Here is a 26,333-nt window from a genome sequence, read left to right as displayed (position 1 = left end):
TCACCGTGCGGGCTACCTCACCTGCCTTGACCTCTCACCAATTCATTGTAAAGCGCTTAGAGAACGTCAAGCGCTCTATAAATCTCCCATATTATTATTATTATTATTATTATTATTGTAGAAAACTACACACTATGAACATACAAAGAGACATGTACACACGCTTACAATACGATGACCACTGACTGATCAGGGTCCACCGCCCTCCACAGTAAGCTACACGGCCCGATGTGTTTGGGAGCATTTACATTATTGTAAACTTCATGTCCGAAACAGCAAGCTGGATCTCTATTCCATACACTAACGAACGCCTGCACGCACAAACACACCCACATACACACGCAGACACACACGCATGCACGCACGCAGACACGCAGGCACACACGCAGGCACACCCACCCACCCACACCCACACACACACACACACACACTCACCAGAAAATAAACAGCAGCGGTTCAACCGCACTAGATGTCGACAACATGGTAAGTGGACTCCAAGTCCGTGAACACTGAACTGGCGCGGTATTTCCGTATGGTTCCCGGAGCTGAGACAGGTGAATGTACTCAATGAAGAACGCACCACCACAGTTTTGAGAACCTAGTCCACAACACCGACCAGCCGAATAACTTTGCAAGAGCTGTTCGAAGACACGTCCGCTCGATCATGTGTTCCTGGACTTACTGAAGTGTCGTACGCCCAACTCAGCCGATACCATCTTGCGCACCTCCACATGCAAAACTAATTTATAATCTGTTTCGCACTCATCACCTCCTCTCACACACCTTCACACTCTTTGCAGATGTTTCATTGACTTGGGATTTCTAGCCTGGACATATTTCAAAACAAATCCTGTTAGTTTAATGTTTACCGATATGTCTGTCGCATCCTCGCATCCTCGCTGTTTGTTGGTGTTGTGGCTTAGTGTGTCTCGTTTACCCGGCGACAGACACGCCTCAGTGACGGCTGGTTTGTTGTGTCGGGTCATTGAACCGGGAAGCGGAGCGCAGACGACGAGACGCGCATGTGCAAACATCGTTTGAGGCCAATCAACGGTTTGACGGGTGCTTGGGCTACACAAGTCTTGTTTACTTGTTGACGTGTTGGCTTGTACCAGGGTTGTTCAATAGGAACAACTACTTTGGTCCCCACGTGTGTAAACTACATCGAACAAGGTGTTGAAGATATCTCGCGGTAGTGACGAAACATACGGCGGTCACCAATGACGCTGTGAAGACTTTTGACGGCCCTGGGAGTGCAAGTGACGACATGAATAAACAACAAATAAACATCCTCTACTGGGCGACATATTTGGGGTGTATCACTTACGACGAGACAGTTGTTTGTATACCGTCATCGTCCAGATTGGATATTTAACAAACAAACAAATACATTAAAACACAAAACAACGTCTGATGTAAACATATCACATTAATAAGTGCTTCCAAAATGTGTGAACATGAATCCGCATTACTACAAGATGACCTATTTGAGCTGATGAGCAAGACTTAATGTTCTACACTAGCAGCAGGAACTGAACCTATAAAAGACGTGCATTTTTACACACATGTACTGGCTGAAGAAAAGAAAAAGGAACTCCACAAACACAGAAAACTTAAAGAATTACAAACTCAACATTTTGCATCCCACCTCCATCCATTCTTGTTGCAATTTAAACCGACATATCTGTCCTTTCTATTCCGGAAGCAGACCCGTTTAGAAATCAGCACTGTTTCGCTGCATACTTTGTTTGTCCAGGTACAGAGAATTGTATCAACACAGTTTTGAGATATCTCTTAATAGTACAAGGTAAAGGTTAAAGGCTCTATGCACATCACGAAGGCTTTATTTAAATACATCAATAATCCAAAAACAGATAGGCTGTCAACGTTCCAAAATTCAGAATAAAAAACCCAAAATGGTAGGTAACTGGAACGTTTATTATTGGCAAAACCAAATTTTAAGATAAGTTCATTATCTGTTTCAAAAGTGTCTGTCTGTCTGTCTGTCTGTCTGTCTGTCTGTCTGTCTGTCTGTCTGTCTGTCTGTCTGTGTGTCAGTCTGTGTGTCTGTGTGTCTGTGTGTCTGTGTGTCTGTCTGTCTGTCTGTCTGTTTACTTCAAAGACCGTTGGGTCGCCGTACTGTAAATGTAACGTTTTGTTTTGTCCAAAATAAACGTTCCAACTGCCTACCATTCTTATTTTTTGATTCTTTAAATACATCAGCTGAAAGATTTTTGACTGTTTTATAATTTGTGTGTTCCGAAGGGCTGGTTCTTTCTGGGTCCATCGCACGCGCAGCAACATTTGTCATTCTCGCGCTAAGCCCTCCCTCGGACATTCACCTTAGAAATGACATACGACGATAGTAACTGCATGATCATTTCTTACTGAGCTGACAATGTCTTTAGTTACGTTATCTTTGTACATTTTTTGGTATCTCTGCGCTCCTCTTGATGTCAAGCTTAAAAAGACCACGAAGACCAAAATGGTGTCCATTAAATTGTGTTAATTCTCTTAAATATGCACTAGCTGCTTTGATATTTTTACATGTCTCTAACGTCCTCCCCCCCCCCCCCTCTTTCCGCTGCTAGTTTTGTTTTGTTTTTTGCTTGGTTTGCTTTGGTTTAAGCGTGTTTATTCAAATTCTCATACACACGTTTCAAACAATAACAACATTGAGAACGTTAACAAGCAGATTGCTTATGGACACGTTCTTGAACTTATAATCAATACACATTCAGATAGCAAAACATGGCGAACAAGTGATAGCTTCAACACTTATCTTGATAATCTTTAATTATATTTTATACAAATAGGGTAAAGAGAGAGAGAGAGAGAGAGAGAGAGAGAGAGAGAGAGAGAGAGAGAGAGAGAGAGAGAGAGAGAGAGAGAGAGAGAGAGAGAGAGAGAGAGAGAGAGAGAGAGAGGGAGGGAGAGAATGCCTTGGTTTGCTTTGACTCTGACTTTGATCCAGATAGTTCTATAGTATATTAGTAATGTTATGTCCGACATCATAATTGTGTTATTCTTCAACTGCGTTCGCTTGAGTTCGTGTCCCTATTGTTTCTCGTTTTTTATTTTTATTTTTATTGTATTTTGTTTTATTGGAGGAAAAAAACCTTCTTTAAACCAACTTGTGTAGAGTTTCTTGTGCGCAGCTTGGCTAAAGTTTCTAAGCTTGTATTTTCTGTGGATAAAATTATATTTTGGTAACTCATAACATCCAATCAAACATATCCCCCGATCCTCTCTCAACTTATATTCTTTGTCCATTCTATTGTCGTGTCCTGTCTTATACCTTTGTTGTTTGTCAAATATGTATAGTTTATAAATATATATGCATATGTATGCATATTTTGTTTGTTTCTTGTTTGTTTTGGTTTAAAGAAACATTAATCAAAGCCTCGTCGCAAGATATTGTAGTCCGTATGATAAATTCTCCTGTTAAGGTCACCACCATAAGCTTGAGCTTGGTGTTAATCCTTAACATGTATTATGTTGAATGATCTATGCATTGTTGAATAAACACTGTTTAAACTAAAAATATCACCCAAAAATAAATAAAACTAAAGAGAGAAAATAAAAGAGAGAAAAACAGAATTTGCCCGAGGTAACATCACCTTCAGTGAGAGATTAGCTACTCCTGGTACACGAGAAATGTCGTCATGCAGATCTCGGTTGACAAAACGTACTTCTCCGTGACATCAGTGCTGTGCTATAAACGCCAGCTTGTCCACAAGAGGTAACAAAATGTCGGCCACAACAACTCGTGCACAGACGCTGAGAAGGCGAAGGCTGACAGAAGTCAGATCAAGAAAATTTTGAAATAACCCCCCCAAAAAATATGTGGAAAAGCAGATACAAAGAAAGAAAAAGTTGAATGCTGAGTAAAAAAAAAAACCAGAGAGAGAAAAAAAGAAAGAATTAAAAATAAAAGAGCCAAACTGAGCAAGTATTTGACGTATCAGAAAGATCGATCAGAACAGAGTTATAAACAAGAATAAAATCAAAGACAAGAATAGACAAATAATGATAGTCTCTACAAACGTAGACTGAAAAACTCGCAAAACAAGCAAGTATATAAAACCGGCAGAAAAGACAGCAAGATTTGACAACCTGACATACGACAAAACCGATAAAGAAAATGGGTTCAGGCTGTTTTCATAGTCAGATTAAACACATACAATCATCAAGCAAAACAAAGGCCGGGGGATATGTCTGGAGACCCGAGAGACCCTAGAACCACAGGGAGGCGATCCTTGCGTATTCTTTAGCCTTATCGGGGGCAGAGACATGTAAACTTGCAATCTGACAGCCTGTATTTAACTGCACATTTAACTTCAACTCGTGCGCTACTGTTTTCCTCCTGCGGTCCTCTTGGCCTGAAAGTTTTCGCGAGATGTCTTTTCTAATCTAGCCGTGCACATTCCATCCCTTATTTTTTGTAAATAGCGTGTATATTTTGATGTTGAGGATAAAACAAACACACTGTCAAAAGGGATGAAATCAGTGAAAGAGAGAAAGTCTGGAGAGAGAGAGAGAGAGAGAGAGAGAGAGAGAGAGAGAGAGAGAGAGAGAGAGAGAGTGTGTGTGTGTGTGTGTGTGAGAGACCGAGAGAGAGAGAGAGAGAGAGAGAGAGAGAGAGAGAGTGTGAGATAGAGAGAGTGTGAGATAGAGAGAGACTGATGATGATGCTGTTGATAATGAGAGAGAGAGAGAGAGAGAGAGAGATAGAGAGAGAGAGAGAGATAAGAGAGGGAGGGAAAGAGAGTGACAGACAAACAGATAGACAGAGATAGAGAGACGGGGATGGAAGTTAAATAAGCAGCGAACATGGGAGTTCGGAATAGGAATGCGCAGAGGAATCGTCGTATGCAGCAAGAAAATCAAAACAAAGACTGACATGAAGAAGACGACGAAAACACCAGCAGATGTTCAGGATATAATGATGTAAGATATGCTACCTTCTCAGCCTCCCGGCCAGGCACAAATGCATGTCAAGTTCATCTTCACACAAAATTGAAGCCAACAACGGACCGATGTGAAAATCATGTTACCTCATGTTCATTCTGCCCAAAACGGATTACAAGTTGTTGCGCCATGCTGATTGTAAGTATTAGAAACTAAATTCACTGTGAGAGACGATTTGGGTAAAAGTATACACATCAAAAATCAAGAAAGGTATGTTGTTGGAACGTTTAACCCCTTCACTGCCACAGTATAACAGCATTATCCGAACGGTCTATGGGAAAGAAATGTGTTTAGAACCCCTAAAAGTACTTGGACAGTGGTTACCTCCCATTTAGTTTTCAGAAATGTCCTGAAATGTTGTTGACACAAATCCCACGTATGAGATACGGTTATGGGCGTAGGACAAACCGAAAATGACCACGTATTACATACGGGGTGGGCAGTGAAGGGGTTAATTATTGACAAAACAAAACGTTACGTTCACAGATATATCGACTACAGCGGTCTTTTAAGTGCACAGACAAACACTAATTACACAAAACTAATTGATATACGGATTAAGATTCACACCCGCACGTCGAGACACAGACACAAACACACAGACTCCCAATTTACCACCAGTCCAATGCCCACCTCCCAATGACGTACAATTCATGACGAGTTAAGTATCTTAGTTTCAAAACGATCAGCCTCTTGCAACATTCGGGCAGTGGTGTTGGCTCAAGTTCTGCATATTTTATATCAATCACAACAAAAGAAAGGCTATTAAAATAAAAATTAAAATAACAATGAGCGGAAACGACTCAGGCATGCTACTGCCGTCTTGGTTTGCCTGTACCCTACTCCCCCCACCCCCCCCCCCACCCCCCATCGTTCCCCAACCTCTCACCCCTTTTCATCCACCTGTGTTCAGCAGAAAGTATTTAAAACCACATAGCCTTGCCTTAAACGCAAATAGCCCGGTTTCCCGGATTCATAGTTTTTGCAGTGACCTTTTTAATCAGTTGTAGGTCAGAGGTCAGGCAAGGTCGTGGAGGATTTGAAAGGGTACATGAGAAAAACGAGCTAATGTGTCGAAATAACTTCACTCGTACAAAGATACTGACTGCAAGAGAAAGGCTGGATAAAACAGTACAGTTTTCAGTTAGCTGCATGCTATCTTGGAGACGGAAGTATTGCGCGGATTGGAAGGAGTTGTTTTGTTTCTGGCGTTATGGAGGATCGATAATAATAATAATAACAATAACTGGGCATTTTTAAGTGCCTAACCTATGGCTCTAGGCCCTTTGCAAAAAAACATATACAGAATAGAACAATTAAATGTACAACCGACATAAAAAAATTAACCATACGGACAAAAACCACTACATGTACTGTTCACACAATATTCATATAATAATTATGCTATACACACTATTTATATATATATATAATCTGTGAAACCAAGGAATACGTGTATTAACTAAACTATTTTAGGTAATACATGAATTAACTGTTTTTTCCGTCAGTTAATTCATGTATTACCTAGTTGGTTTAAACAAGTTTATTCAGTAAATTCCATTGGTACTATTACCGCATACATGAAATAAGGAACATGGAGCACAACAAGCTAAGCTTATGAGCGTACTCTTAAAAGCAAATGAAATTTGGCGGACGATTTTAATATAACAAATTTGAAATAATGTCAAAATAATAATGGTAAATTATGGTAGACAAACATGTAACAATAAAAGGAAAAAAAAACCAACAAAAGAACAGCAAACAAAAAAACAATGCTAAACTAACAACAGTACTCACACGCGCTCGCACACTCACTCGCACACACACGCATACAATGACTTCCACATGGTTGAAAATAGAATACTACCAGAACAAGGAAATGTAAACAGTACTGCACATGGTGGATGAGATAAATGCATTCATTATTCAAAACGTTTGCTTAATAAGATAAACCTGAATAACTGGTCAAATATCAATGCATTTTCGCTGTCTGACTTGTCTCTATTGCCATACAGAAAATCATCAGCGGTTAGCAAATCATAGTTGGGCAGTGTTGACAAGGTGACTTCACGTATTTGAAGAGATAAGGGGCAATGAAAAATATAGTGCTCCGCATTTTCAACAGGATAACCACAAGTGCATGACGGGTCGGGAATTAAATGTCTGTCAAATAGATCACTATTTAGATTGCTGATCCTCAATCTCAGTCTGCAATGGATAATTTCTGATTTTCGATCAGATGTGTATCTATACGAGGGAACAACAGAATCATCAGAACTAATACGTTTTTTAAATAACCCAATAGAATCAAGTTGTTTTACAGTTTCTGGAAGCTCATTCCACAGGGAAGTCGAAGACAGAAAAAATGACTTTTTATACAATTCAGTTCGAGAGTGGGGAGTCTGTCTGTCAAGTGGTCTTCGTCTATGGTAAGGGTTCACAGAAGCAACGAGAGGAGGCAGACGTTCTAGTAAGTATGGTGGCACGCGTGCATTAACTAATTTGAAATACAAAATCAATTTGTGTCTTTTTCGCCTCTCCTTCAGTGTTGTAAATCCTGATTCATCGTACAATTTTTGGTGACTCGTGCCACGAACTGCACCTATAATGGTTCTTATGGCATCAAGATGCAAGTTTTCTAATAAAGTAGCTAATCTGTCAGAACAGTTATCCCAAATGACGTCAGAAAAATCAAAATGGGGAATAATAAAAGATTTATACATAAGTTCAAGTGCCTTTCGGCTAAGGCGATACTTATAGGACCGAAAACATGAGAGAAGAACACGTACTTTAGATATAATTGACTGAACATGTGATTCCCATTTGCAGTCGCTCTGAATCAGTACACCAAGATGTGTGTGAACGTGGTTTTCTCTCAGAACTGTTCCATCAAATACAAGAGGAAGGGTTTCAGGCATTCTATTTCCAGAAAAGGTCATCAAATCTGTTTTTAAATTATTGAAATTAACTTTCCATTTTTCCGCCCAGTGTGCAATTTTGGCTAAGTCTGCATTTAAGATCTGTGTCCGCGTGTTTGCATCATTTAGAGATAAATACAAACTGGTATCATCAGCAAAAAGTTTAATGACAGATTCGATATTAATGACAATATCGTTAATGTACACAAGGAACAACAATGGCCCCAGAACAGAACCTTGGGGAACACCTGAACAAACACGTCCGTATGTCGATTTCCTGCCTTGGATAACAACGGCTTGTAACCTGCCTGTCAAATAATCTTCAAACCATTTTAATAAAACACCTCTTATGCCTATAGCATATAATTTATGCAACAAACCCTTGTGCCACACTCTGTCGAAGGCTTTTGATATATCACAGAAAACAGCCTGAGTCGTCAACTGCTTATCTAAGGATTGGCAAAAATCGTCATACATACTCAACAACTGAAAACTAGTTGAATCACCAGGAATAAACCCTGACTGAGAAACCGTTAATAAATCATTCTCTGTGAGATATCGAAAAACATGGGCTTGAACACATTTTTCCAATACTTTTCCAATGCAACTGAGTAATGAGATCGGACGATAGTTACTGCAGTGTTCTTTTTCACCTTTCTTATAAATGGGATTCACATGAGCTACTTTCCAAATTTTCGGAAACTTTCCCTCAGCCAACGATCTCTGGAAAAGGGTTGCAAGCGGATTTGAAATAATACAAGCAGCAAGTTTAAGAAGTTTATTGTGAACCAAATCAGGACCTACTGCTTTCCTAACATCGAGGTTGTTTAGAACAGCGTACACCATTTCGGTAGTTATCACGAGAGGACTAATGGAAATGGGCTCTTCTTCAACTGGTGGAACGTCATCATCATGACCTTGTATATGCGACTGTCGTAGAAATGCTTCATTAAAAATCTCGGCTTTGTCCTCTGCAGAGTAATACACAATTCCATTGCTTTCAATCGGCGGAATCTCATTTGTACTCATTCCTTTCTTTTTCAAAAAAGAGTTGACTACCTTCCACCAGTCTTTATTGCCAAAATTATGAGGTGACAATATTCTATTTTCTAGTTCCCTAATGTGCTCTTCTTTCCTTTTTCTTATAACATCAGTCAAATTATTTCTCAACCGTCGGAAAAGAGACCAGCACCATTACCTAGTTAATACACGTATTCCCTGGTTTCACAGATTAACTGTAACATATACACACATACCCAGCGAACGACTGAATGACGTACCTGTAATTCACGACGGACTCGTGGACCTACACCTGCGGTGTATTATATAAGATGATGCGATTCTGAAAAGCTGCGTGGATAACGACTGATTGGCTTCGAAGTATTGTGAGATAATGGCACAGACAGACTAGAAGAGCAAGTTTTACACGCACAGAGAAAGAGAAGTGCACACGGACTAACAGACAGGCAGGCAGACAGGCAGACAGACAGGCAAACAGGAAGTCAGACACACAGACACACGCGCACACACACACACACACACGTGTATTGTCCCTTATACAAATCGTTTATATTCACATACCGAGCCTCGATAACACACAATTGTTCTCAGAAGAAACTGACGTGCTATCAACTCCCCCACTCCCCCCATCCCCCCCCCCCGCCCCCTTTATTTTCTTTAAACTACACAGCCGTACATGTTCAGTACCCTCTTCAAGCTTTACGCTTCAGTATCGAGCCCCTGTTTTCCAAGACAGCACGCAAAGCTAAAGTCGTGACATATGTAGGTAATGAATACGAACGTGCTCGCGCATTCATTAACAGCATGAGGACATAATGCCAAGCATGCGACCTCTTCTTGAACTTGGGATTATCAAAACTTACTCCGAGACGCACAATATAATTATTCAACAAGGATGTCTAACATCTCGGCAAAGGACAATTACACACGCCGGTCATTCTGCTTATATATACGCTGGAGTGGGTGCAAGCTAGCCGGCAGCCAGCGAAAGCATTAAATGTTGAAGGAAGTCTGTGATTTGCATTTAAGAATAATTATAATTAACGTTTGGCGTTCCTGGTTTGCCAGCAACAGAGCGAGGCTACACGGAAGGATGACGAGTGGGCTGGTTTGAAGGATTACAGTGGTCGTAATAATTCAAAACCAGTTTGACCCTTGTCCTTACGAAAAGCACAAAATATACTACATGTATTCGGATTAAAGATACAGTCACTGACAATCAACATCTCATTGTTCTTCTCTACGCTGCTCTGAAATGTTTGATGATTTAACACTTTTGTCGAGAAATCGCTAAACATTTGTATTCATTTGTACAATCAAATAACGACACAGAAAATAATTTTCAACGGACGATGATGATGATGATGATGATGATGATGATGATGCTTCCCGGCTGTCGTACGTAGGCCTTTGTTGTTGTGTCTATTAAGGACTAGATAATAGGATACGATAACACTTTCGTTGGACGTTTGCTACAAAACATTTTATTTCAATAACTTGTTAAGCCACCAAAAGAAAGAAATCAGCAGAGTAACAAACCTTGCCGCACCTGTTTTACTTTGACAGCACACGACTTTTCCTTTACGTACAAGTAATTCATTAAGGATACTTTTTGACATTACAGTTAGTGTTTAAGCCGACTGTTGACCAACCGACTGTCAGTTAATTCCTCAAAAATCAAGTGTCTTGCTCCACGTTTCGCAAGCAGCAATTAGAGAGAGGTACTTAATTGTAAAGAGGCCTTCATGTAGATAATCACGCGTGACATTTAGTAGAACCAAGGGACATAACTCTCAAGTAAGCTTGGTGGAGAAAGGCTTTTCACGTTAAGATTTATCTGTCTGACTATAGAAGAAACGTCCGTGACACTAGTTAATTTCGACATGAGCGCTCTCATACCCCCTGCTCGCACAGTCTGTCTATCTCGCCGAATTCCAGTTGAAGAATTTTAAAGTGCAACTCCAACTCCCCCACTAACTCTCTTGCTCACGCCAAAATTCTCTCTGGAACGACGTTTAAAAAGCAGCTTGTATCTCTCTCTGTGTCCTTCTCCCACCATTTTCCTCCCTCTGTTTTTCTCTTTCTTGTAACACCCCCCCCCCCCCCATTCCACCCCCTCATCTCCTCCTCTCTGTCTCTGTCTCTGTCTCTGTCTCTGTCTCTGTCTCTGTCTCTGTCTCTCTGTCTCTCTGTCTCTCTGTCTCTGTCTCTCTGTCTCTATATATATATATATATATATATATATCTCTCTCTCTCTCCCCCACCCTAGCTCTCTCTCCCCTCCCATTTCTCTCTCTCCTTCGCAACCATGAGTCCCTAACCAGGCATCTGTTTTTGCAAGCTCGCGCCCTGAAGAGGCCAGTGTTTCTTGAAAGTTGGCTAAGAAAAATAAATGTTGCGGCGTATTTATATGATGAGCAGCTCGAGACAAGCTGTGCTGCGCTCGCCAAAGAATGCTTTGCCTCCGCAAAGGATGCCTTCCTCAGGCTCAGTCTGTCTCCTAGAAACTGCTGCTGCTCGCAGCCAACGAAGAAAGCTTTTGGGTGAAGCGGTTTCCCGTCCCCCCCCCCCCCTCCCCCCCCCCCCCTTCTCTACCAGATCAGGCAGATGTCATCGTTTGCTGTTTCTATTGCGGATATCAGGCCCCATCGGTCACATGTGGCTACCGTTGGATTCCCCATCACAACAAAATATTTGTTGGATAACTGTTGGGGGGGTTGGTTTATTTGCGCGTCTAAATGTCACGAGTGCTTCGCCGAAAGCTCCGCCATTCCCGTTGCAACGCGTCTTCTACGAGGAGCAGTGCATCGTTCCGACGGAGTTAACCATACTTTAACTATAAACGTGTGGCCAATATCTGTTTCCTTGTTTACTCTGCCTACTGTTTACAGAAGGTGAAAAGGGTTTCACTGAAGGACTGACGCAGGGGTGAGACTGAGCTAGGGGAAGGGATTACCGATAAGCAAAAACAAAGGATACAAGACACAACGAAACTCAGAAACAATGGCAGCTAGCTTACAGCTGGGTAGAAGGGGAAACAACTACGACGCATACTCGCTTAAAGTACAAAACTGGCTGAACTTACTCATGAAATAACAACAACAATTTCCCTGGAAACTACACAAAAATAAAATTAAAATAAAGAAACAAACACAACAACAGCAAAAAACAGACCATCATACACAAACAACTACCATAGCTTTTCCCCAAACGGCGTACTTGTGCGTCACAAATCACAACATAACCTCTTCGTTAATATTTTCACATGTGTTTCTCTTTCTCTCATGAGACAAAGAGAGCTACGAACAATAGACCTTAGGCCTGGAATTAACCTGCGTTTACCATCATTCCAAAACCCAAGCGCAATTCACGCCACAAATCACGCGGTGTCAACGAGACAGACCGAGAGAACGGGAACAAGCGGTGCAGGTGACACCGAGACCGGAAGTGCATGAACCTGTTGTGTCTGTCTCTCTGTCTGTCTGTTTGTCCTCATGCTCTGTCTCTGTCTCCCTCTCTCAGTCTGCCTCCCTCTCTCTGTTTCTCTGTCTCCCTCCCTCTCTGTCTGTAATCTCTCTTTTATTTTATTTGTATTGATCTTTTTTTGCGTCAGAGTGTTCGCTTGTTGATAAGTTTTGATTTTGTTCCTGTTTGTTTACTTGTTTGTTTGTTCACATTTTCACGCAGTTTGCTTGGTTGTTTTCATTCTCGCTCTTCGTTTTATGTGTGTGTTGTTGCAAGGACTAGCTGTAAGAAAGGACCATGAGTACCTAGCGCTATAATCTTTATGAAATAACGTTTTCGAGTCCGAGTGTTCTCTCTCTCTCTCTCTCCCTCTCTCTCTCTCTTTCTCTCTCTCTCTCTCTCTCTCTCTCTCTCTCTCTCTCTCTCTCTCTCTCTCTCTCTCTCTCTCTCTCTCTCTCTCTCTCTCTCTCTCTCTATCCCCACTCTCTCCTCTCGTGGGAGTCTGGGGTCTTCATAACCTCTTTCATCCTTCTGTGCAAACAATCTTGGTTCCTCAGAGAAGAGTATCGAATGAAGTGGAAATAATGTCAACCTAGCTGGAGGCTCTCTTCCAGTCCAAAGCTCACACGAGATCAAAGCTTTGAGGGGGAGGAGAGATGAGAGGGACAGAGAGGGGATGAGCATTCCAGAAATTGTAATTGATGTTTGAACTGAAGCTCGGTCACTTTTGCCTGTGGGGTTGTTGAGTGCTTGGAGGGGCTGTGTTGTTTTCTGAATAATAATAATAACGACATTTTCATCGTCAAAATCAACAACAACAACAACAACAAAAACAACAACAACAACAACACATTGAAAAATAAATAACGCATATATAGCTGTGTAGTTCACTGTTCTCCCCTACGCTCCATCCACCCCCACCCCCCCACCCCCGCACTCCCCTCTGCCCCTATTCTTAAAACGATAATAGCATTTCCAAACTTCTTTGTACTGCAAGGACTTCCAAAGCAGGCTTTTATCGTTCCTAATACCTACGTTAAGTGACATTTCTTCTAGATTGCTTCGGGCTTTTCCAGCCACCTTAAACAATATGGAGGCACGAGACGAAAATGAATCGACCATGATGCGACATAATGCTGTAACATGCACAAAATACCCTGAAGTGCAAACCGCATGACTGGGCAATATTGTGGCTTGGCTGGTGTTCAGAAGTTGACAACTTTTTCTCCAAGATCAACTTGATATTCCTAAACCATGCTCTGACGATGGGGCGGTTATTAGAACGCTATATAATACTCTTGAGTATCATGTTTTGAAGCTCAGATAAGATTATTAATAAAAAAAATTAAAAAAATGATCAAACAAAAAATAGAATAGAATAGACTAAAATAACATAAAATAGACCAAAATATAATAGACTAAACTAAATTAACGCGTAAAAAAATAAAAAATAAAAATAAAAAAAATAATATAGCTTAAAATAAAATAAAATAAAATACTGCAACGACTAACAATCAGACAATAACCTAACTTGTGAAAAGAGAAACTGTCTAGACCGTTCTTCCACAAGGAGAATCTTCAAGTAAAATAAATGGAAAAATACACGGTTTAATCTGGTTGAATAAATAAACAAATAAAAAATAAACAAGAATCTTGTACTGCAACGCCTAAAAATCAGACAGTAACCTAACTTGTCAACAGAGAAACGGTCTAGACAATAAGAATCCCCACGTAAAAAAACCAGAAACGTACACGTTTTAATCCGGTCAACAACAACAAAATTCAAGAGTCTTATACTGCAGCGCCTAAAAATCAGACAATAGCCTTGCTTGTTAACAGAGAAACGGTCTAGACAATGAGAATCCCCAAGTAAAAAAACCGGAAACGTACACGTTTTAATCCGGTCGTTATAGTAAAATCAAGAGTCTTATACTGCAGCGCCTAAAAATCAGACAATAACCTAACTTGTTAACAGAGAAACGGTCTAGACAATGAGAATCGTAAAGGAAAATAAACGGAAACGTACACGTTTTAATCCGGTCGAATAAAAAAACAATCAAGAGTCTTATACATGTACTGCAGCGCCTAAAAATATCAGACAATAGCCTAACTTGCGAACAGAGAAACGGTCTAGACCGCTCTTCTTCATTGAGGATCCTCCGAATGTCATCAGAGACGGACACCCTTCTGATGCGAAAGTAAGGTTAGCTGTTTGCCTATTTCCCGTCGGCTACAATGGGTTTATCTCAAGAAAAGTTCGAAGGTAAGAGAAGCTGGTACTAAAGGCAGGTGCAGTGAATGACGAGGGAGTGGGCTTGGTGGAGGTGGGAATAGAGGGGAAAGGGGAGGGGAGGGGGGGGGGTAGAATAAGGTGTGTAAGAGAGTTGACAGCACAAGCACAAAAAAAAAGAAGAAAAAAAGCAACAAGACAGAAAGATGATGAATTCCACGCAGCACACGTACAGATGTAAGCAGAGCCCGGGCCCACACCTGGGCCAGGTATAAACGGTGCTAAGGGCAGGTAACTCGACTCAAGGGCGGCCACTCTCTGACACCGACTCCTCTCCTGCGCTCGATGGCTCCCTCCTTGCGTCCACATGCGAGACAACTCTCCGCGACCCCTCTGCGCATGCGTGCAACGTGTTTATATTTGTCCGTGTCACGGCGGGTGCGTGACGCTGCATATAGACAAACGCATCGGCGTCACAGTCTGCCGATGGTCACCATGGAGTCTTCAGGGTAGGTCGGACAATTCTGCAAATAGTTACATCTACACCCTCTTGGCCACCTTGGAGACTTAAGACACCTGGGTGTAAATATAGTCGTAAACCTGGAACACCCACGATCATTCATGTCCACTGTATGCTCAGGTTAGATTTTGTTCACAAAAAAATTTGTGAGAAAAAAAATGTTGGAAAAGTAAACTATTCTGGGAAAGAGTTTCTCCGGGCAGAAACAAAATAGTTTCTTTTTTTTTTACTGTTAGAAATACCTGCTAAAGAATATATTGCGAATTCGTTTGGAAAATTGTTACTGTAACTTCAAAAACAACAACAACAATAACAACAATAACAACAACAACAACGACAACGACAAAACGACACAACACAAGCGAGGATATTATTTTCACTAATTTCGACCGTCTTAAAAGTCCACCTTCACGTACAGTTCAACCAAAGATAGTCTACTGCTTCGCTAGAAGATCTCTGGTTCAACTGAACATGTGTGCTCTTTCTGGAGGTAACAAGATTGACCTCAGGAATAATTCCTCGCCCACGCACCTACAACCACTCTATTCACTTTGTTGCGAAATGTATGCAGCCCGACTACAAGAATCTCCCACTTGATATGCCGTTATACATTCATTTGTTTATGATTAGAAAAAAAGAAAAGATAGAGAAAATGATAAAGGGGAAACAAATAAACAGAACAAACAAACAAACAAACAAACAAACATACAAACATACAAACAAACAAACAAACAAACAAACAAACAAACAAACAAACAAACAAATTAAAAAGCAAAATAACAAACAAGCAAACAAAAAGCAATCGTCCTCGTTACAATCAGTTTTGACGACTAACGGCACTTTTGCAGAAGAAGAGCTTCCATTTTAAAGACAACCAGCAATTTAACAAAAATATACGGTAATGCAAAGCACATCTTCAAGTTTAAAAAAAATCACATAAGTGGTTAAAAAAAAATGTAACTGAAACGAGTGTTTATTTTTCTTCGTTTTGATTTTTTAAAATTTATTTTAGATATCATCACCTACATCTTAAGGTGGCTTTTTTTGTTAACCCTGTTTTACTTCTTTATGCATTTTTTTCTTCTTTTTAACTTTCACGGTTAAAAAAAATGACAAAAGAAAACAAACAAATGAGACAAATATTTATCATCATCATCATCATCATCATCATCATCATCATCATCATCATCATCATCATCATCATCATCATCATCATCATCATCATCATCATCATCATCATCATCATCATCATCATCATCATCATCATCATCATCATCATCATCATCCAACCAAGAAATCCATCCAATCCAAGGTCATCTGTTTAAAGAGACAGCCAGACAGACCTCACTCAAACCGCGAGACACCAGGAAAGAAGATCTTGACATTCCAAGCAAAGTGATTCGTTCCTGTCAATCAAAAGTCTCTCTGACAGCTCTCATGGGGTAACACAGTACAGAGCTCGGAGGTAATCAAAATTTGACATGAAGTCTTGGTTTAAACAGTATTTTATTCAGATACATAAAACACAAAGCCATGGAGTGTTTGATGTAACAAAAGAGCACAAAATGAACCTATAAATGTGACCCTCCACCACGAAATGAGTCGCATGTCACCTTTGCATGATTTTCATATTTTCACATTTTCCTAAAGAGTTTTTTATGCTCTATCCAGTGGTGAAAACCGTTTTAGAAGCCTGTGACTAAGGTGACCCTCACTAGACACTCCCCAGACTTATATTAACCGCGCGAGGTGACATGCGACTCATTTCGGTTTAAGCGTGTTTTTTATTAATTTCTTGTATACATGTTATATACAGTAACAACATTAAGAACGTTAACAAGCAGACTGCTTATGGACACGTTCCAAAACTAATAATCAATACACATTCTGATAACAAGACATGGCGAACAAGTGATAACTTTAACCCTTTTCTTTCAAAATATTTCATGCGACTCATTTCGTGGTCGAGGGTCACAAATGTGCTCTTAGAAACAAAAGAATAATGTGGCGGAGGATATAGTAAATGTGTAATATTTAAACCAATCAAAACATGAAGTCTTCATGCTAAACAGGAGAAAATCTCTCCAGTCCTGTTTCTGACTAGATATAATGTTTTTCATGGTGTAAAGTGCTAGTTTTGTGAATATTTGTTGACCTATTTGTTTATTTCTGTCTTTATATGTCAAAGATCTGGTTAAAGAAAACACCTTTGCAAATATATAAATCGGATTGCTATCAAATAATGTGGAAGTACAAATATCGTTCAACTCACACTGTAGTTTTGTCCTAAATTTGTAAAAAAAAATATACAATCTCTTGTTTTACATCTATAAAAACTGCAAATCTTCTCCAGAAACAGTATTTTTATATCAATTGATGCGCCGTGATGTTTCTTTACTTATAGGCTTATGTTTATCCAGTTCACATTTCTTTCATTTTTGAGCCCAGGACTTGCTAACATTTTCCGTCTCCCTCATGTTCACTGAAACACTCAAGGTGACAAAGCAAAATCCCTCGTAGAGTAAACACAGAGAGATATATATTTCTTTGCTAATATGTTTATCCATTTTAGATTCCTATAATTTTTGAGCCCAGGACTTGCTTTCATTTTTTCTCTCGTTTATGTTCACTGAAACACTAAAGGTGACAGAGCAAAATCCCTCGTAGAGTAAACACAGAGAAAAAAGAGACAAAGGCGAATCGTGACCTTTTTCTCTACCAGGACTCCACATCAAAAGGCAGGAGACAAGACAAGAAGGATGAGCCCCTTAACCCCGTCTTGGCTGACCGGATCAAGGCGAGCATGTCACAAAGGGGTTAGGACACCGGTCAACACAAGCCATTACAACTGACCGCGCGATGCGAAGTGACCACGAACAACCGCAAAACACAACGATGAAGTAGAGAGAGAGAGAGAGAGAGAGAGAGAGAGAGAGAGAGAGAGAGAGAGAGAGAGAGAGAGAGAGAGAGAGAGAGAGAGAGAGAGACAGACAGACAGACAGACAGACAGACAGACAGACAGACAGAGAGATAGAGACAGAGACAGAGAAAGAGAGACAAAGACACAGAGAGAGAGAGAGACAGACAGACAGACAGACACAGACACAGATACAGAGAGAGACACAGACAGAGAGAGAGATAGAGAGAGAGAGAGAGAGAGAGAGAGAGAGAGAGAGAGAGAGAGAGAGCGAGAGAGAGACAGACAGACAGACAGACAGACAGACAGACAGACAGACAGAGACAGAGACAGACAGAGAGAGAGAGAAGTAGGGGTGGTAACACCCAACAACAACAAAAGAAGAAAGAAAGTGCACTTTTTTTTTTATATATTATAATCATAAAAATGCATGAACACAAAATTAACATTCGGAAGAAAAGGTTAAAGGCAGAATATACTCTGAGGTCCGTACATGAAGAAAAAAAGACGAACAAAACTAAAAAAAAGAGAAAAATCATGAATCACAAAAAATGAAAGCCTCACAAGTACACACAACCCCGCGCTATTCTCCAGTCGAACGCCCAACAACATTTAACAAGCATCAACTCAGAAGAAGGAAAAGAGCAGAAAAGCGCGCCATCGTTTGTTTTGTAGCCAGGACAAGACAAGATATTGGCCCTAGAATAGCCATAAAAGCGGCCAAGAGGAGGATGACGGATGAGCAAAGTCCGGCGTCCCTGACTCCTAAGGCACGGCGCTCACCTATGTAACGCCAGCAGGACAGACGACGCACTGCAGATTATTGAGGTGATTCTTTTTTTTCCCAGCCCGCTACACCTTGCGTGAAAGAAAACAGGCCAAGTACTCGTCATAATCCTTATCGCAGTTTGTAGTGTAGTGGCGACTGCGCAGATGTATTTTGTCCTTAAGTTTTGTGCGGTCATAAAGAGTCTTTTCACTCACGGTGGACAGCGCGCTGTTATGATTTCTGATATGTCGGACATTCGTGCGTGCTTGATGTTTTGACCTGTTCATGAAAGGAAAGAGATAATGCTTACTGTTCTACAGGCTAAATATTTTGCCTCTTAAGGACATGATATGGGTTATATGATAATTTGAGTTGTAACGCCCTCACGGCTTTTGACGAGATACACAAGTGTATGCGTGTTTAGGTGGTACCAGCCATCTGCACTTATAGCAGATATGCGGCCCGAGGTCTTTTACGTGTCATTGTGGTGACACGGGGGTGGGATATGGCTTCCGTCTCTGGGTCTTCACGTAAAGTTGACCCGTGTCCCTCCCGGCCCGAATTCGAACCTGCGACCTTCCGATCACAAGTGCAGTGCTCTGCCAACGGAGCTACTGCCCCCCCCCCCCCCCCCCCTGTTCAGGAACAGTGGAACCCCCCTTTAAGACCTCCACAAATCTGCGAAAATCAGGTCTTAAAAAAGGCCTTAAAATGGGGGTAAATTTACAGAGGTTCTGAATTTGGTTGTTTGCTTAACGCCCAGCCGACCACGAAGGGCCATATCAGGGCGGTGCTGCTTTGACACTTAACGTGCGCCACACACAAGACAGAAGTCGCAGCACAGGCTTCATGTCTCACCCAGTCACATTATTCTGACACCGGACCAACCAGTCCTAGCACTAACCCCATAATGCCAGACGCCAGGCGGAGCAGCCACTAGATTGCCAATTTTAAAGTCTTATAATAATAATAATAAATGAGCATTTATATAGCGCAACATCATAACTTTACAATTATGCTCTTTGCGCTTGACACATTTAAAATTCAAACACAGTTATACAAGCATTTACATCTACATTCTTAGGTATGACCCGGCCGGGGTTCGAACCCACGACCTCCCGATCACGGGGCGGACGCCTTACCACTAGGCCAACCGTGCCGGTCAGAGGTTCTGAAAGAAAGTATGAAAATACAAGGTCTTAAAAGGGAGGGAGCCTTAAATTGGGGGGGGGGGGGGGGGGGGCTTAAAAGAGAGGATGCATTGTGGTTTAAAGCAAGAGGATACAATTCGTAAACATCTGAATTGCAAAATAGTCACTTTATTAATTGCCTGAATGCCACGTTTGATTTGTGTTTGTTTATTTATTCATATACTTTAATATACGCTTTTTTGACTTGTCACACGGCTAATTAACTAATGAATAAGATAACAATAAAATTATTCATTGCAAATAAAAGATATTAAGCTTGTTCATATGTACCGTGTTGTTTTAGAAATGGGGTGATATAAGCCTAGTTGAGGGCTGGGATGGGGATCAAATACAATAATTATATACAAACAAATTCGAACCATTATCTGATAGCAGTATCCTATCCCCTTAGTTAAGAACAGATTGCTTTCAACTTGATTTGACAAAAATCGCTTTATTTAAACAAAACCACTCATCATTGAAACATGCGTCCATCGAGAACACGTGCAAACGTATATATATTTACACTATCTTGATTCTGAGGATGGTTTTACATCTGTATACTGTCATAGAAATGAATAAACTTCCGTTTTAATACATTACGTTGTAAACCCCAACTCATTCGAAACTTTGTGGGATCATACGGTTCAACTTAAATTTCTTATTGTTTCTTGGCTTTTAATGCCTGGTTCACTTGACTAGTTCATAACAAAATACTTCCTCTACATTAATTTTGACAAAATATTGTACGCACGCACGCAAAGAGCAGAGAGTGTCTTACCGTCACAAAGCCGTACCCCCCCCCCCCCCCCGAAAAAATAAAATAAAATAAAATTATCTTACTCGACCTCTGCAAATTAGACACTCAAACATTTTAGTAAATACATAAGGCGTAAGGCTGATAACACCTGTATTTTTGGATGTAAGTAAAACGGTGCGAGTTCTGATAAGGAAGGGTATTTATTCTCAGGTAAATGAATCATTTAATCATTCTCTTATCACCCTCTACACGCTCTCAGCAGGTAATTTACTGCGTCCACGCGACGTACAAAAGGTAACAATAATTTCACATTCGTGAGCGGTAGCTTTTTTAATATTGTTTGTGTGGGCAATGTTTTTTGTTGTTTTATTTGTTTTGATTTTTTTTTAGTTGTCCGCACTTAAAAACAGACGACATTAGCTGTCATGCGGAAGTAACTGAAATAATTATACTGTTGTCACATGTATAGGAATTTTCAGTTTCAATTTCATTACTTTCTTGTCCCATCGCTGGCAAATTCGGGTTGCTTCCTCCCAGTGGAAAGCTAGCAGCGACAGAGTCGCGCTACCCAGGTGTGTGCGCGTTTAGGTGTATTCAGCCACCTGCACTTATGGCAGAATGACCGAGGTCTTTTACGTGCTACAGTAGTGACACGGGGGTAGAACATGGATACCGTCTCTGAATCTGCACATAAAGTTGACCCGTGTCCGTCCCTGCCCGGATTCGAACCCGTGACTATAGGATCACAAGTCCAATGGCAATGCTCTACCAACTGAGCTACCGGGCCCCATGATGAGGTCGCTGTTGTTGTTGTACCCAATATTGACGGACTGTGTGATGATATCTTCTGCTATGGTCTGTTGAGACAGTGATATCAAAATCGAGACCGTAGGTCGAGATTTTGATATCAATGTCGAAACAGACCAATAGCAGAAGATATCATCACACAGTCAGTCAATGTTAGATATATTGCTAATTCTCTGGACATTTTGTATTTACTGTAAAGAAATTACAAAAGTATTTGTCTCAGTTTTGGCTGTTCCATACCCCTCCCTCTGATTATTATTTCTTTTTGTTCACTCTTTTCTTGTACTTTTCAGTATTTTAAAATGTCTTTCCTTTCAAAAAGTCTTTTGTCACTTGCTCAACTAAATTCTGGGATAATTACATTTTCATATATATTTGTTTGTTTTTAAATTTAGGTGTTTTTGTTTTTGAAGTGGGGAAGCAATAAAGAGGTCGTCGATATCAAAACTGATATCGACGGAAATGTCGTCGATATCACTTTTGCACTGAGCTCAGTTTTGCCCAATTGACCAATGGAAATCCACGTAACATATGAAATAGCAATATTACCCAATATTGACGGACTGTGTGATGATATCTTCTGCTATGGTCTGTTGAGACAGTGATATCAAAATCGAGACCGGAGGTCGAGATTTTGATATCACTGTCGAAACAGACCAATAGCAGAAGATATCATCACACAGTCAGTCAATGTTAGATATATTGCTAATTCTCTGGACATTTTGTATTTACTGTAAAGGATTTAAAAAAAGTATTTGTCTCAGTTTTGGCTGTTCCATATCCCTCCCTCCGATTATTATTTCTTTTTGTTCACTCTTTTCTTGTACTTTTCAGTATTTTAAAATGTCTTTCCTTTCAAAACGTCTTTAGTCACTTGCTCAACTAAATTCTGGGATAATTACATTTTCATATATATATATATTTGTTTTTAAATTTAGGTGTTTTTGTTTTTGAAGTGGGGAAGCAATAAAGAGGTCGTCGATATCAAAACTGATATCGACGGAAATGTCGTCGATATCACTTTTGCACTGAGCTCAGTTTTGCCCAATTGACCAATGGAAATCCACGTAACATATGAAATAGCAATATTTGTTATTATTGTTGTTGTTGTTGTTGTTGTCTTCGTCGTCAGTGTTGTGTGTGTAAAAGCACATGGGTATCTTACTGTTGTGCTGTACGCTTCCAATTCTTGAATTCTTATGGGCGGGGATGTAGCTCAGTCGGTAGCGCACTGGATTTGTATCCAGTTGGCCGCTGTCAGCGTGAATTCGTCCCCACGTTCGGCGAGAGATTTATTTCTCAGAGTCAACTTTGTGTGCAGACTCTCCTCGGTGTCCGAACACCCCCGTGTGTACACGCAAGCACAAGACCAAGTACGCAACGAACAAGATCCTGTAATCCATGTCAGAGTTCGGTGGGTTATAGAAACACGAAAATACCCAGCATGCTTCCTCCGAAAACGGCGTATGGCTGCCTAAATGGCGGGGTAAAACACGGTCATACAAGTAAAATTCCACTCGTGTACAAAACACGAGTGTACGTGGGAGTTTCAGCCCACGAACGCAGAAGAATTCTTATCATCCTACTCATTTAGTGTTCACTATTGGTACACATCCCCTTATCGTAGTTATACCTCGATAACTATTAGAAATAAAAGTCGAACTGTGGTATCGCGCCAGTAAGAATATTAGTATGGTCACACGAGAAAGAAAGAAACAATAATAAAGAGTGAAATATAATGACAGGTGAAGCAGACACATACAAATCAACTGTTGTTTCAGGGATTTTTGTTGTTGCCCTTCTTGATATCAATAGGTACATATACATCACCATTTTTCAAAAAAAGTTTGTAACAAACGGAGAGTAACGGTTTTGGTATTCCAACAAGCCAAATCAAAATAACGTCAGTAGGACTTAGATTGTGTGTTTTTTTTTTTTTTACAACGGAAATATATTTGTTTTACCTGTAACGTATTCTAAGCGGAGATTACACGAAATGCAGGATTTTTCAGAGTGACAACAACATTATAAATATTAAAATAAGTTGTACAAGATAACTCGAATTGGAAAAACATTTGAAATATGTCAATAAATTACTTGAGTGAAATAAAATGTATGCACACCAACCATGTTGACTAAAGACCGGAATACATCGCCATCTCCAATTTCTTACTAGTATCGTAACATTTTAAAAAGAAGTCCTCGTCAAAGCAACTACTATCACAAGTTCCACAAAGGGTAGCATTCGAAAATCATTGATACCTGAAGAAATGCTTTCACGTATAACATTGAAACTGAAGGGAAAAGTTACAGCAATTTGAAAAGATGAAAGGCAAATCAAGTCACACAGAAAATTCTGAAATGGAGAAATGCACCATCAAACTAATAAAAACAAAACTTCGTATTTAGATCAGAGAATGCAACAGTTTGCAAGCGACAAGACAAGTAAGAACAGTATAGTGAAAATCTTACGTTGGGCCAAATAACTAAAATCTTATAACTAACCATTCAAACATTACTCAGTGTTTCTGTAACAAAGGATTGATTTACGTGTATATGAACCTTGTATATGGCCTCTGAATACTGCACACACTGCAACCACCAACAAAGACAAAAGCAAGGCGTTTAATTTATATAGTGCACTGATATCAACTGATACATTTAGAGAGGGAAAACGCCACAACAAACAATACAAACATACACTTGTAAAGTACTCAAAGCATGCAACAACAAAATAAATACAATCGTGCACACAAATTCATTACAAATAACCACAAAACAAGATTATTTTTAAACATGACTGCACAGACAAAAGGCATGCACACAACTAACATAAAACAAAATGAAAATACAAAATAGAATGAACATTTTAAAATAAGAACGACAATAAAATTAGAATGAAAATACAAAATAGAATGAAAATACAAAATTGAAGGTAATTACAAAATCGAATGAAATCATAACATTGAAATTTGAATGAAAATACAAACGGGAATGAAAACACCAAATCGGACAAAGGTACACATTTGAATGAAAAAATAAAATTAAATGAAAATACAAAATTATATGAAAAAATTAAATGAAAATACAAAATTAAATGAAAATACAAAATTAAGTGAAAATACAAAATTAAGTGAAAATAAATAAAATTGAGTAAAGATACACATCTTCACCAACAAATACAAAATGAAATCAACACACAGACACACACAAACACACAAAACAATAAAATACGGGTGAGACAAACTAGTACTTACCACCAAGACGCGTGGACCAGTTGCAGAACGGACAGGACCACGGCAACACGGATCGGCAACGTATACTCCCGCATAGTGCATACCAGGTACTCCCTCATCTCACCGGCAACAGGCAACAACTAAACTCCCAAAGCCTACCCACTACACTCCTCACACGATACAAGCCTCGATTCTCCTCCGAGAACGGAATAACTTCCTTTTCTTCTTCACTATAACAAGCACTGTTGTTTACGTTGGAGTAACCGCCTCTTTCGCCGAACGGCCATCCTCCACAGATTCAATTCAACATCTCTTCAGAGAAGTGTCAGCATCTTCATGTAAACATACATTAGATTGTATTATTTAACATGTCGTGTTGAACGAGAATACACTCCTCAAGTTGACCGACAGATCAAAATCACAAGCCGGGAAGAATGTTGGTTTCTTCGATGCAACAAAATCAAAAATACAAGCACACACTTCTTTCTATATGCACTATATGGAATGTGCCAATAATCCTCAGAAATTCCGTCACAAATTGCACCAAAAAAAAGCAATCAGGAACCACACAATTTCAATCCAAGATCACAGATAAATCAGTGAACTTCATGCAAATAAATAAATCACGTCGATGTTGGACCGATGCAAACAAACAAGGAAGTATCAAGCAAGCAGGCTTTTCAAAAAACAAAGGAAGGATCAATTCGATGAATAAGGGATGTAAACTTCCCAGAACTGACGACTGTGAACAGCAGACGATCGGATTTGACCGAGACTATAAACTGTGAACGGAGCACTGTCGTAGAAGTTGTACGAACTGATCGCAAGGTTGGCGGTGACTGAGTGAATGAGCGGTATCTCGGCTAGACGGTCCTCGCCTTGCACGGTGGTTGGCGAGAGAGCTGATCGCTCGTTTCGTCTCACGACGCTGTAGCTTACGGGCAAAAGCCTGGCCAGCCCCCTCCGAGCGGCTGACGGATAATTGGGGGGAGGAACTTGCACAGGGTCTCCTCTTCCAACACTGGCCTATACCACTATGCGGGGTGGGCTCAAATTACTATTTTTTGGTTCATCGACAGACACTTCCACCTTTTAATATTTTGTTCTTCAAGTTGTCAGTGGTTTTAATACGTCAGTGTGAAACTTCGGCGCCGTCGAAGCAAGTTTTATGTGTGAATCAGATTTAGTTAAGCCTATTTCTGTTTGGTCTCAGATGTGGTCTAGCATGTTCGTTGTGTGTTTATGGCGTATAGCTGTGTTTGGTGGTGTTTCCTACTTTGGTCGCGAGAGAGTCGGTTACGTAACGCCTGGGCAGTCAAAGAGTGATAGCAGGTACTAGGTTTGAAATTACGGGAAAACCAAGCAGTCATTTGAATGTTTGTTTTCGCTTGAAATTAAAAAAAACCAAATTGATTTTTTTCTTCAGACGTGGTTTCTTGATATAAAACAAAAATGTGTTTCCCTTCGTGTGTATAATTCAGTTTTAAAAGAAGCCGCCGAATTCAACTTTCCTGCTGACATTTTGCTAAG

At 40.1% G+C, this 26,333-nt stretch overlaps 1 protein-coding gene across 2 annotated transcripts in view; it reads right to left on the bottom strand.

Moving 5' to 3' along the window:
* The window catches only part of LOC138947988 (protein Wnt-4-like), a 95,177-nt gene extending 69,480 nt beyond the window's left edge, over nt 1-25,697 (bottom strand). For both annotated transcript variants that reach the window (XM_070319518.1, XM_070319524.1), the window contains exon 1: nt 24,825-25,697. In XM_070319518.1, the coding sequence (XP_070175619.1) occupies nt 24,825-24,922 (98 nt within the window). In that variant the 5' untranslated portion in view covers nt 24,923-25,697. The remainder of the gene's footprint in view (nt 1-24,824) is intronic.
* Between the last annotated feature and the right edge of the window lie 636 nt (nt 25,698-26,333).

Source organism: Littorina saxatilis, linkage group LG1 (assembly GCF_037325665.1).
Source record: "Littorina saxatilis isolate snail1 linkage group LG1, US_GU_Lsax_2.0, whole genome shotgun sequence".
Lineage (NCBI taxonomy): Eukaryota > Metazoa > Mollusca > Gastropoda > Littorinimorpha > Littorinidae > Littorina > Littorina saxatilis.
The sequence above is the reverse complement of the archived record's forward strand: the minus strand, read 5'-3'. Positions and strand labels throughout refer to the sequence as shown.